Raw genomic sequence first — 14138 nt, forward strand, 5'->3', positions numbered from 1 at the left:
CAAGATTGCATGCTTTGGAGGCTTTGGTTCCACTTGGGGAATTAATCCCTTGCAACCGAACAATGCCCTGAAACAGTTTCTGAGTCGGGTGAGCAACAGCAAATTCACAATCTGTGATGCCTGTGATGTGATTAGTTAACATCAGTAATTTGTCCACTGGGAATTTCGTCAGCACGTACCCAGGAATGGCCTGCAGGCTTCTTTCAGTAACATGAGTTTGCTTTCACAACTGCTTGTTGCTATAAAAGGAGGAAACAAGATGTCCAGCATCTTGCCGGCCGGTTACAATTTGATGGAACCAGAATATCTAAGATTGACAGAAACCTCAGGCCGGAGTACCTGGCTTGGTACATGTCTACGCTGAGATATTAAAGCAAGATTCCACAAGCTTATATTGTCTGCAAATTTCACTATTTCAGTCTACTATAATGCGTAAAATTATCATATCTAAAATAAACAAATTTCACGTTACAACAATTGTATAAGCTGTTGATGTCATGTCAGGGGGAAGGGAAAAAAGGCAGAGGAATGGTCGTGATCATTCCGGTAATTGGCTGCCGAACCGACTGACATACTGGCAGAGCAGGTCTCTCTGAATGACGGCGCCGTCGTCTGCCACATTGCTGACCTGCTGCCTGTAGCCGTCATCGTGGTTGTGGGACGCCGGCATCCCATCCCTCACGGCATCTTCAAGGTCGATCATGATGTTGGTGAGCAAGCAGCAGGCGTAGATGATCCTGGGCAGCCGATGCTTGTCCGGCCTCCACAGCTCTCCCTTGAGCACCCGCCACCGATCCTTCAGATTGGCCAGGGCACCTTGCACCACCATTCTCGTCGCGGTGTGACACTTGTTGAATTCCACTTTCTCTGAAGATAGACCGTGCTCTTGGTATGGAGTCACCAGCCATGGAAGGAGAGGGTAGCTGGGATCCCCAACAATGTATTCTCTGACCATTGACCCTGCTGATTCTCCAGGAAGCTCCATTTGCCCAGCCAGCCTTGAGCCTTTCTGGCAGAGCCTGTAGAAGCCTGAGGTGCGCAGGATGCACAAGTCATCTAAGATTCCAGGCCAGCCACTGACGACATCTCTGAACCGCATGTCAGGGTCGACAATTGCCTGCAGGACCATGCTGTTCCTGTTCTCACCGTCTAGCCAGACATTGCTGTTGGGCTGAGCTGAAGAGCACATGAGGACGTGTGTTGTGTCTATAGCGCCACAGCAGTTCGGGAGACCCTGGATCTTCTCAAATTTCACTTTGATGGCTGCCATCTCCTCAGGGTCAGGCCACTTCAGATGACTAGCGGCGCGCTCCTCCAAACACTCAATGATCTTCCAAGTGATGTTTGAGATGGCTGAGTGGTTCATCCCAAAGCGTGTTCCTATGCCCAGAAGTGACTCACCAGTGGTCAGTCTTAGCAGAGCAATGGCGACTTGATCCTCCACACCTAGAATCACCTTGTCCCCAAACCTGAAATTTCTGTAAGTTTGTGTCTTTCTCGTGCAGTCCCCTTTAATCAGAGAACAAAGGTAGTCAAAAGTCTTCCTTGACATCTTTAAGGCAGTCTCGAAGTTTTGGCGTTCTTTGGAAGGTTGTCCTGTAAATAGAGATATCCTTATCTGAATCACAGTTTAAAGTTATTGTACAAGCTACCGTATGTAAGACACGAAGGGTTAGAATCTGGAGGATTTAAGTTTATGTTCTGCATAGTTTTGAGCAAAAGAGGAACATGTGTGAGATTTTACAGAGTTAAAATATAAAATAATCATGCTTTAAGAAACAGCAGGAAATCAAGACAAAGCACTGCATCAGCGATAGTGCCCAAAAGCCCAGCAGCTGATAGACAAGTCAGAAGGTATTATAATGTGTGGATATGAATGATTTGTCATTGTTATTAGAAGAAGTTAAGTTGTTTGTATGACAACAGAAATAAGTTGTACATGTGATTGCACAAGATACTTAATTCACGGTTCCAGAGAAAAGTTTCAATTGAAAACACACTGCAGTTATAAATAGATATCTAAACCATGATGATTTAACCCCTTCATGCGACCATCTGATTAAATCATACTCCATCCCTCGGTCTGCATCAGAGTTGGAACAGGTAACTCATCTGTATCTTTTTAGCAGTGACTTCAAACTCTGATAATATCACCATTCAGCTTATTGTCAGGACAGATGCTCCCGGGTGATTCAACTATTCTTTAATGATAGGACGTGATTCAAAGAGAACACTCCTAGCACAAGAGAAAGTCTAAAACCCATAGCATAATTAAGGATTTTGCAGTAGGTCTGACCACAATACAGCTTGCTAAATTACTATTGACAAATGGAGATAGTCCAATGAATCAAAATATTGCAAAGATGATCCTTCATATCAAATCTATGGTTAACTGCACAACTGAGACCAAGCAAGATCACCATCTGTTCCTGACTCTTATAGTAAATTCTTGACCAAATTACAGCTTCCTGAATTACTATGGTCATCTCTACAGTATGTGTTTAGGCAAAACATCTTCTTGGAGGCTACAAGCCTACAGACACTGGCTAACTGGTATGGCAGTCTATCCTCATGCACATATTATGAAGAATGTGTGATGAATCTAAACAATGCTAGGATGATCCATCACACCAAATTTAAGATCAACTTTACAACTAAGACTACAAAATTAAGTTCCTCCAGCGATTTCTGTAAGGTCATTAAACTAGTAATGCATCACTCAACTCGTGTAATGATGTTTTAAGAGGCAACACTGACACAGGCATCTTCCAAAATTAACTAGCAGTTATCATTACTTAACGCCCAGTTCGTTTGGCTGATAAGCCATGGCTGAAAGTATTGCTGGCTGATTTGTTGTGAGAGAAAAATACTGTTCGTTGGCTGAAAAAGTACGGCTTATAAGCCAAACGAACATAAAATGTAAAGGCAACTCAAACTGCAGGCCTAATTAATCATACAACCTGATAAGCTGGAATATACTGCACCCAAACAAAAATCTACTGTAGGATTGGGGAAAGCAATCTGGTTAATATAAATGTCAGTGATCACTAACAACCAACTATTATCCACCAAACAAGTTTCTATCATCCTTCGTTGACCTGAAGAAGAACTAGTGTAATTTCTTCAGGAACATTTCACTTCGTCCCTTACTGGGAACAACTCAGTTAATCAAGACAAAAGAAAAAGAAATAAATTCTCGGGACACACTGACATCAACAGTCAAGCAAAAGATTTTGGATTAGGCTGGCACAATGAGCGGAATCAACACCACCTGTTATACTAACATGCCTAAATGCCACTGCACCCAGTTTTTGCAGATCTGGATTGGACACGACGAGGCAACAAACCCTCAAATGGCAAAACTAATTATGCTCTCAAACACACGTTGCTACATTGGCACCATCACACCAATGGCATTCACAACAAGAAGCTGTTGGTGTCCAGACCCTCCAAGCAACACACCTCACCAATTTCCCGTATGCCTCAGTCTGGAATGCACCACCCGGTGGTTGCTTGCCTCCGTACACCTCGCAAGTCTGATGCCCACAGGCTCCGATAACCGCGAGCAACAGGAGATTAATTACGCTAAGCACCCGGTTAAGGAGCACCGCGAGAGCAGATTAAGCGACACGACGGACGCACACGCCAAACAAGCAGTGCAAATTCTGGACCGTCCTCCTGATCTGGCAGCGCCGAATCCACCACACGAACAATCCTAAACGCGGGAGGGTTAGCACGCATTACCGGGGGCCGCGGCGGCGAGGTTGCAGCGACGCAGGACACGAGAAGCGGGCGTGGCTAGGGACAGGCCAGGCGGACAGCACGCAGTGGGAGATGGTGGAGACAGGAGGATGTATGTATGTATACCTGCTGCAAGCCTGCGGGAGAAGGCGTCCCACCAGTCGCCGTCGAGGGGCAGCGGCACCGGCGGCGCCTTCGCAGGCAAGGCCCTCTCGGGCTTGCGCTTCCTCCTCTTCGCCCCCCTCAGCGACGCCATGACGAGCGCAACGCCGGAGAGATGAAGAGAACTAGACAAGAGGCGCTACCAAAGCAGCAACCTGCACTGCAACCCCCAGACGACTTGCCTTGAAAAGACCCTGGTGTTCAGTGGTGAAATTTTTGCATTTTGGTCCTTTTTTAAAACATTTTTTATAAAAAGACCTCTGTCAAAACTTTTGCTATAAATAGACTATTTTTAAACGTCTTAGGAAATCACGCCGAAGTATGAAGGTCGGCGTCGACTGACACGACGCCGAATCCTTGCCACGTCACCGACGACTCCAGGGCTGGCCCATGGCCTCGGCGTGTGGTTATCCCACGCCGACCCTCATGTATAGGCGTTTGGTCCTACCACGCCGAGTCGCCGACCATCAGTCACTTCAAAAACCGGCGACTCGCGCATCGGTTTGCTTCATGGCGACTTGCTGTTCCAGGTCGTTGGGATTGGCCAGGAGATACGTACGTAACCTGATCTCTTGATTTCTCACTAGCTTCTTCTCTCTTAACGCTTCCGGTAGATCCGTAGATACCCAAATTTGTTGAGTATTCCTGCAAGCTAACTAACTTGCCAAAAGAAATATTGTGCACACTTTTAAAATATTTTTAGAAGATTAAAATAAGTTAGATATTTGATCTTGAGTAGTTCTCTTGATGAGAACAAGGACAAATATCTAATATTAAAGAGACAAAATTTTTCTTCACCTATTTTTTTCGTTGGCCAATCTGTTGCGAGTTGCTGCCTCCGTGTCCTTTGCAGGATTGTTTTTTTTTCGTTTCCACTTCCCTCACGTTTAGTATCTTGACCATTTTTTCTTCTTTTTTTTGTCTCCTGTTATATTGTTATATAAACAGAAAAAATAAATAATAATAATAGTATTATGTGTCTTTGATCTCTAATTTATCGTTTCCTAATAAATAGATATTTTTGTCACTAATCAATCTAGATCAGCAGATGGTACAACTATAACTAATCTAAAATAGTTTTGTCATCCAAGCTAATCTATATCTATATATTGATGCTTCTATACCTTAACAATATAAAAAAAACGCCCAAAATTTTATCTTGTTTCTTCCTACACCCCTATCGGGATATGACTCATACGAGTTAAAATAGCTTCTAGCGACGATGAATACATGGTCTCATTCCAATACGTATTGGGTTACATCCTCCATATCTCATATTTGACCCGGACTCGTGACCCCCTCTACCAACTCGCATCTAGCGATGATGCAATGTTCGGTTCATATACATATTGGATTCCGTTGCAATGCACGTGTACTTTTGCTAGTAAGCTATAAAAGCTAATGTTGGGGGGAGGTGCCCCTAGCAAGGCACCCCGCCTGATGTTTGGCCTTTTTTGGGCCCTCGCAACCTCTTCGCTGCCACACTAACCCCTTGAGGCGAAGGCTTCCCCATGTTCTCTTCTTTCAGGCATTCGCACGGGAGATGCCCGAGGCGAGGGTGATGCTTGATGGGAGAACACGAAGCCGGCGGAGGCCCAGAGGACCCTCGATGGGCTCTGCGACGAGCGAAAGGTTTCTCCAACGGTTTTCCAAAAAGTATTAGCCTATCATTAATTTATATTTAGTTGATTTGTTAATTATTTAAAAAGTTAGTTTTTAAGATATACATATACCTAAGATATACTTTCTCCCGGTGACCAAAAAGTATTGGGAGCACCAAATAAAGGTTTCTCCAACGGTTTTCCAAAAATCACTCCTAAAAGGTTGAAGGTGATTTTACATGACCCCGAACTATTTCTAAATCACCCTAGCCAATTTTATACTTTGTTTCTCTCTTGTACATTTATATCAAAAACCCTGTCCTACTTCTTATTTTTTTCCACGTCCTTCAACCTTACGTTGGCTCGATGGATGCACGCGTATTTATCCGCACAACTGGGTCGATTTTTCCATGTGCCAAAAAATTGGGAGGTGTGATTAGGAGTTGTTGGAGATATATTTTTTAATGTTGCTAAAATTATGGCATGGTAGATTGTTTTGGGAATTCTTAGAGATGCTCTGATGTCTCATAACCGAATATACTTCCGCAGGTGTCCTTGTTCTCATCAAGAGAACTACTCAAGATCAAATATCTAACTTATTTTAATCTTCTAAAAATATTTTAAAAGTGTGCACAATATTTCTTTCGGCAAGTTAGTTAGCTTGCAGGAATACTCAACAAATTTGGGTATCTACGGATCTACCGGAAGCGTTAAGAGAGAAGAAGCTAGTGAGAAATCAAGAGATCAGGTTACGTACGTATCTCCTGGCCAATCCCAACGACCTGGAACAGCAAGTCGCCATGAAGCAAACCGATGCGCGAGTCGCCGGTTTTTGAAGTGACTGATGGTCGGCGACTCGGCGTGGTAGGACCAAACGCCTATACATGAGGGTCGGCGTGGGATAACCACACGCCGAGGCCATGCGCGAGCCCCGGAGTCGTCGGTGACGTGGCAAGGACTCGGCGTCGTGTCAGTCGACGCCGACCTTCATACCTCGACATGATTTCCTAAGACGCTTAAAAATGGTCTATTTGTAGCAAAAGTTTTGGCAGGGGTCTTTTTATAAAAAATATTTTAAAAAGGAACCAAAATGCAAAAAAATCACTGTTCAGTGCCTAAACAGAGTTGCGGTACATCTAGTAGTGGCGTAGTGCCGCCGTCGCCTGTTGGCCATGCAGCGCTCCTATTGCCCAGTGGCATGCAGGAAGGCAGGAATAATAAGCAGGTTAGCCTGGTCGGCCTAGCCATTTGCCATGTCAACAGACCCAGGCTCTGCTTCAGATTCACTCTGTTGGCTTCCATCACCGTAGTGTCCCCCACTAGGGGCGGAGATTAGTGTAGACTAAAGTGGGCCATGGCCCCTCCTAACCTAAAAAGTTTATTAAAAGAACACTTGATTCCACCACTTAAATGTTGATGAATTGCTAATCTAGCCCCCCTCTATACTCCAAGTTTGATTACCCCCACCCGGATTTACTTAAGCTCCGCCATTGTTCCCCAGCATCACCGTTGCCAAATCCACAGTCCCCCAACCGCACTTCACCAATTCAACATTGTCTAGTTGTAGATGTGCTATCGCTGCACCAGTGACCGCGCCAGGGTCCTCCACTGTCTTTGGTGACCAAAATAGTGTAACGGAAAAAGAAGTGCTTCGAATCATTGCTAATTGACTCGAACCTGTTCTGAAAAAATCAAGGTATTTCGAATTATTTGTTGACACGGTCATTTTTGGCGAGCCCACAATGCGTCATTCAGGAGCCACGGCAGGGACCCATGGTGGGGCACCCATGCCAGCATGACTCCACCTTGTTGAGGCGGAGTAAGATCTAGGTCTAGCACCATAGGATTCACCTTCCCCGAGCCCTCCAACGCAAAGTCATCCGTTGATGGAGGCCTTCATTATTGTGGCAACAACAACTAGGCCAACAAGCTCATTATTTTAATACTTGAAGTTGAGTCCTAAGCTTGAGGGCGGACTCTATGTTTTTTCTTCTTAGGTTTTGCATAAGGTCATGATCATAATGTATGAGATCAACCTTAGCCTGCTTACAACCTGTTTATTCTCTCACTCCTTATGCCCTTATTAGTTACTTCGTAACCTTATTACCACACTCCTTTTATGCCATTAGTTACTCTGTGTTTTTGTTGAGAGGAGAGGAAAACTTTATGTTCTTTGTAACTAGAAAGATACCCCGCATTGTTGTTAGTGGGTTGTCAAGAATTTTGAATGAAATTAAGTGAAGACGACGTGGATAGTTTGCATTTAAACGTTGGAAGTTAGTGGGATAATATGGTTATTAGTGGGAGATAATATGGATAGTAGTGAGAAATGATGTGGATGACTTACGTGTTGAGATATAGATTTATAGTAGGGATTAGCTTTATAAGATATATAGATATAGATATAGATATAAATGGAGAAAATAACACATGCAAGTGAAGTGCTCTATTGCAAGAATGTCTGGTGAATTGCTTCCCTGCACAAACACAACAAAGAAAGGAATTACTTTGTTTTCCTGGGCACCTGATGCCGTCGTTATAAATTGATTATGTACAAAGTATGTGTTTGTGGTTGTAGTTGTATATAAAAAATAGCGGATAATGATCAAATTCTGTGGTGTTTCTCCTAAGGTGCACGATTCGCTCCCGGTCCGTCACTGAATTCCCCTCGGTTTCTCCACGCCGCGCGCAAAGCAAGCCCGGATCCGAGTTGGTGCTGGGTAGGCAGGCCCAGGTGGCCTGTTTTGCTGACGATGACAAGCCCGGGCCGGCAGCGACACGCTCTCGTGGAATAGTCGCAGACTCGTGGTAGGTGTGAATGTGACGGCGTCACGGCGGCGTCGCCGCCACGTCGCCCAATCACTAGTTGGCGCGCGTGCACTCCGCCATATAGCAGGCAGGCACGGACGCGTGACGTACGAAGGATCCACCATATATAGCAGCGTTCAGACACGTGACGCATGAGAGAGCGGGGACTGCTTTTTATTTGTAAACAGTATACAAACTTTAAAAATGTGATAACTTCTTTATCAAGCATCTAGTTTTAATTTCGTTTGCACCATTATGTTCATTATGACAAGATCTACAAAAGTAGATCCATGTTGGATATATTTAGAAACAATTTTCATGATGATAAAGTTTTACGCCTGTAGTACAAAGTTTCAAATGTTACAGTACAAAGTTCCAAAACATGGGGTGCAAAGTTTCGAATTACAAAGTTCTATTTTTAGGTGTATAAAGTTCATAACATATCAGTACAAAGTTTAAAATGAGATAATATAAAGTTCTTGAATTTAGGTGTAGAGTTTTGAAATCTCAAAGTTTTGAACCTAGCAGTACAAAGTTTATAATGTTTTAAATATGCTAGTATAAAGTTTCTAAATTTAAAATGTAAAGTTTGAAATTACAATGTTTTAAACCTTGAAATACAAAGTTTAAAATGTGCTAGTATAAAATTCCTCAATTTGAAAAAAAAGTTTGAAATAATAAAATTTTAAGTCTTAGAGTATAAAGTTTAGATGTGCTAGTATACTTGGATTTAAAATGTAAAGTTTAAAATCTTGAAATACAAAGTTTTAGATGTACTAGTGTAAAGTTCCTGAATTTTAAAATAAAGTTTTAAATTACAAATTTTTAAATGAGCCAGTATAAAAGTTCCTGAATTTAAAATGTAAAGTTTGAAATTACAATGTTTTAAACCCTGAAATACAAAGTTTTAAATGTGTTAGTATAAAGTTCCTTAATTTTAAAAACAAAGTTTGAAATTATAAAGTTTGTCTTAGAGTATAAAGTTTAAATGTGCTAGTATATAGTTTCTGAATTTAAAATGTAAAGTTTTAAACCTTGAAATACAAAGTTTTAAATGTGCTAGTATAAACTTCCTAAATTTCAAAAATAAAGTTTTAAATTACAAAGTTTAAATCTTAAAGTACAAAGTTTTAAATGAGCAAGTATAAAGTTCCTGAATTTAAAATGTGAAGTTTGGAATTACAAAGTTTTAAACCTTGAAGTAACAAGTTTTAATGTGCTAGTATAAAGTTTCTCAATTGTAAAAATAAAGTTTGAAATTATAAAGTTTTAGGTCTTAGAGTATAAAGTTTAAATGTGCTAGTATATAGTTCATAAATTTAAAATGTAAAGTTTTAAATCTTGAAATATAAAGTTTTAAATGTGCTAGGATAAAGTCCTTGAATTTTTTAAAAAGTTTTCAATTACAAAGTTTAAATCTTAAAGTATAAAGTTTTAAATAGGCCAGTATAAAGTTCCTGAATTTAAAATATAAAGTTTGAAATTACAAAGTTTAAAATCTTGAAATACAAAGTTTTAACGTGCTAGTATAAAGTTTTTGAATTTTGAAAATAATGTTTTCAATTATAAAGTTTTAAATTTAAAGTACAAAGTTTTAAATGTGCTAATATAAAATTCCTGAATTTCGAAGTTTGCCCATTCGATGGAAAGGCTTTTTCATTCCAACCAATGATTACATATTAAATATTTTTTTCTCTACTATTTTTTCAAACTTGATTTTTGCCATTTTGTGTTCTAGCTTATTACTTTTACTTATATATGTAAGTGAAACTATCTCTCCGCCCTTTCACTATCCACACATGAAAGAGAAAAATAAAAGCTAGAGTAAATAAGCTAGACAGGGAACGGGACTCCACAAACAGTGGGCCGAAACTACGAATCGGAATTGGTGGAACTTTCCGTCCGTGTCCCTACCGCACCGAGCGCGCGTGCGTCGCTACTCCTCCTGGCGCGCACGCGTCGAGTAAGACTCTCCACGCCACGTCCGGATTTTTTATATTTTAGCCTTTTTTTAAAGTTTTTCACGAATATATCCTTGGCGGAAAGAATCTAGAAAATGGACCATTCGCTCGGCGCCATTGGTGCTGGCGTCGAGCTAACACGTCTCGGCGCCAGTGTCTCTGGCGCCGAGCTCCTAGGCACGGTAGATGACATGGCAGTGAGCTCGGCGCCAGTCACTCTGGTGCCGAGCTCATCGCCGTAGATTTTGGCGTCGAGCTCGGCGCCAGAGTGACCGGCACTGAGCTCCCTGCCGTTTAACCCCGGCCAACCTTCCTGCCCGAGCGTTCTTACTCTTCTTTCTCCTCTCTCTCTCGGATTTTTTCTCTCTCCCACTTCACTCTACCTCACGAATCGGTATATTGGACCTTAGAAACTTTGATTTGATCCGTAGATCTTCGAGAGCAAGGTATCCTTGCTCTCCTCCTAGTTTTTTTCGTATCGATTCGGTATGTATTAGTCGGATTTTTGAACGTAATAATCGTCATCACTTAGGGTTTCATTATATCCATCAATATATGTATTATACAACCGTAGAATGATGCCAAGATATGAAAAAGCTAGCAAATCTAGGCGCATGTAGTTATGTTATGGGTTCATTGTTGTGCATCAAATGGAAAACCCCTAGGTTTATAGTTTAATGTTAACTGCTTTGGGTTCTTAGAACGAAATTGGTTGTATTGTAGTTATGGTTCTCATTGATATTTATTTGTGATGTTTTCATTTATGTTTATTAAATTACATCCGTTTTGTTAGATGCAAGAAATATTTCGGGAGGAGTTTTGGCGAAAACGGGGTCGTCCTCGAGAATTATACCCCGACGCTCTAGCAAAGATGTCCCCGTCCCTCATGACATCTCTATCCCTAACCGTGACTGTGGTTTCCCGACCCATATTTTTCAATCGAAACATTCGGACACAGCGACGCGTTGCTTCTACACATGCAGTCGTTTTAATGTAAGAAATTGTTTCCACTATCTTTTTTCTTTATTTGTGTAAGTATGCTACTAATATTTTGTTGGAATCTCGTTGTGTAGGACCATGAGAGATGCTTTTTATTTCAGTTGATCGACGGTGCAGACAAGTTTGATCCTAGGTACCTTCTTTTCGATGATTGGTTTAGAGGGAGACATCCACGTGAGTATTTCAAGCGGTGGGTTCCACCCCCCCTAACCCTCCGCCAATGACGGCTAAGGAGAAGCACCTAGCCATAGTTAGACGACTCGAGGAACCTTCTCTGTGCGATTGTGGAGATCGAGCTGTGATAAACCCGACGACAGCGGTGGCGCGCGGCGGACGGCGGGATGCCCGGGGCTCCGCGTGGCGAGTCCTGCTCGACGGGCGCCGAAGGCACGGCGGCCCTCGTCGAGGACGGCGGTGGAGGGCGGCAAGGCTGAAAGCTCCAGTTTGGTTTTGGTGAATTGATGGAACCCTAAGTGCTAACATAGTTTATCAAGTGATCATGATATAGGTAGCACACTCCAAGTGGTGAAGCAAATAAAGATCATGACATGATGATGGTAATGCCATGATGATGATCAAGTGCTTGGACTTGAAAAGAAGAAAGAAAAAAAATAAAAGGCTCAAGGCAAAGGTATAAATGATATGAGCCATTTTGTTTTGGTGATCGAGACACTTAGTGAGTGTGATCACATTTAGGATCGATAGCCGTACTATTAAGATGGGTGAAACTCATATCAAAATACGGTTATCAAAGTGTCACTAGATGCTCTAACTCATTGCATATGCATTTAGGATCCAGTGGAGTGCTAACACCCTTGAAAATGTTTATAAAAATATGCTAACACATGTGCACAAGGTGATACACTTGGTGATTGGCACATTTGAGCAAGGGTTAGAAACTTCACTGGTGGAGTGTCCGCCCATAAAGTATAGATAGTTCGACGGTGCCACCGGCACCCTAGACAGAAAAGACGGAGGTCACTGTAAGTGACCGGACGCTGGTCTCAGTTGGACCGGCGCGTCCGGCCAGTGGCAGCAGAGGGCGCGCGGCGTCGGTCTCTGACCGGACGCTGGGTCACAAACTGACCGGACACTGGAAGGCTATGTCCGGTCCTGCTGATGTGGCAACACACAGTGTTGGGGGTGACTGATCGGACGCTGGCTGTGTCCGGTCAAGCATGACCGGACGTGTCCGATCGTGAAAAGTCGTCTCTAGATGTTTACTAGAAACGACTGGACGCTGGGGTTCAGCATCCGGTCATTTTGAGCTGCTACGTCCGGTCATCACATGACCGTTGAGACCGAGCGCTCAGTATCTGAAAAGAGGGGACACGTGGCACGCATCGCGTGACCGAACGCTGAGGTCCAGCGTCCGGTCACCCCGTGTTGTGCCCAGTAAAGGGGTACAATGGCTCTATTTTGTGCGGGCTTCCATTTAAGCCCCATAGCCGGCTCAAGCTCACTCTTTTAACCATTTACATTGACATAGCAACCTTGTGAGCTTAGCCAAAGCCCTCCCACTCATCTCCATCATTGATTCATCATCCTTATGAGATTGGGAGAGAATCCAAGTGTATTGCTTTAGTGTTTGCATCTAGAGGCACTTGGTGTTTGTGTTTCGCTGCAGGATTCACTTGTTACTCTTGGTGGTTGGCGCCACCTAGACGACTTGGAGTAGCGAGGATCGTCGAGCGGAGGGTGGTGATTGTCTCCGGCTTTGATCGTGGTGATTGTGAGGGGTTCTTGACCTTTCTCCGGCGGAGAGCCAAAAGGTACTCTAGTGGATTGCTCGTGGCTTCGTGATCCTCATCTTGTGTTGGTTGTGCGGCACCCTATTGAGGGTTTGGCATGCGAAGCCAATTAGCGCGTGAACCTCCAAGTGAGTGGATCGCCACAATGAGGAGTAGCTTGCCGGCTAGCAAGTAAACCTCGGTAAAAAATCATTGTGTTCATTATTTGATTCTGAGGTGATTGGTCTTCATTGGTATTCATTCTTGTGATTGATTGGCCCCTTCCCCAACACGGCGGTATAAACAAATTGCTCACTCTCTTTATTTTACTGTAAACTAGTTATCAAGCTTTTTAGTGTAGCTAGTTATGAGAACTTGTTAGTTTGGTTAGTGTGGCTCTTTAGCTAGCTTTTGAGAGCATACTAACTTAGTGTAGTGATATAGTTTTTGTGTGGATAGAAACTACATAAGCTAGAATTGTGGTAGGTGGCTTGCTATTTTAGTAGGCTAGCGCAACACTTGCTTCGCCTCATAATTATCTAACCGGTTTGTTAAGTGTTGTTGTAGAAATTTTTAATAGGCTATTCATCCCCATCTAGCCATTAGGACCTTTCAAAGGCGGGGCGAGGCCGGCGGTGGAGGCCAAGGCGAGGCTAAGGCGAGGACGACGGAGGAGGGCCGCTGGCCACGGCGCGGGCGGCCAGCCGCGGGGGGAAGGGGGCGGGGGGGGGGGGGGGGGCGGCCGCGGGGTGCGGGCCGTCCGCTGGGGCGCGGCGCGGGGTGGCCTCAGGGCGCGCGAGCGGGCGCGGGCACGGCGCAGGCGAGGCGACCGGTGGAGGCAAGGGCGCGGGGCGGCGGCGGCGGCAGAGCTCGGCTCTGCTAGGACGAGAGAGGGAGAGGAAGAGAGGCGCGGAGCCCATAGGTATTAAAGGCTCGACGTCAGAGTGACTGGCGTCGAGCTCACTGCTATGTCATCTACCGTGCCCAGAAGCTCAGCGTCAGAGACGCTGACGCCGAGCTAAGAGTCCATTTTCTGAATTCTTTCCGCTAGGGGTATATTTGTGAGAAACTTAAAAAAAAAAAAGACTAAAATGTAAAAAATTCGGACGCCACGTCGCGTGGCGCAGAGACGCAGA

General features: G+C 43.7%; 1 protein-coding gene across 1 annotated transcript; it reads right to left on the reverse strand.

The window, feature by feature from the left end:
- Positions 1 to 225: 225 nt before the first annotated feature.
- On the reverse strand, positions 226 to 4055 carry LOC136459384 (protein ALP1-like). The gene is made up of 2 exons (XM_066459251.1): positions 3868 to 4055; positions 226 to 1596 (listed from the first exon to the last, which is right to left on the reverse strand). The coding sequence occupies exons 1-2, from the start codon at positions 3995 to 3997 to the stop codon at positions 539 to 541; spliced, it is 1188 nt and encodes a 395-aa protein (XP_066315348.1). The 5' UTR covers positions 3998 to 4055; the 3' UTR covers positions 226 to 538.
- Between the last annotated feature and the right edge of the window lie 10083 nt (positions 4056 to 14138).

This window comes from Miscanthus floridulus, chromosome 6, assembly GCF_019320115.1.
Source record: "Miscanthus floridulus cultivar M001 chromosome 6, ASM1932011v1, whole genome shotgun sequence".
Taxonomy (NCBI): domain Eukaryota; kingdom Viridiplantae; phylum Streptophyta; class Magnoliopsida; order Poales; family Poaceae; genus Miscanthus; species Miscanthus floridulus.

Bases quoted from the DNA above. Each gene is read 5' to 3' on its own strand.
- LOC136459384 (XM_066459251.1), bottom strand. From the start codon at position 3,997: ATGGCGTCGCTGAGGGGGGCGAAGAGGAGGAAGCGCAAGCCCGAGAGG. The intron at 1,597-3,867 runs GTATACATACAT...CTCTATTTACAG, and splicing joins CTCCCGCAGGCTTGCAGCAG to GACAACCTTCCAAAGAACGC.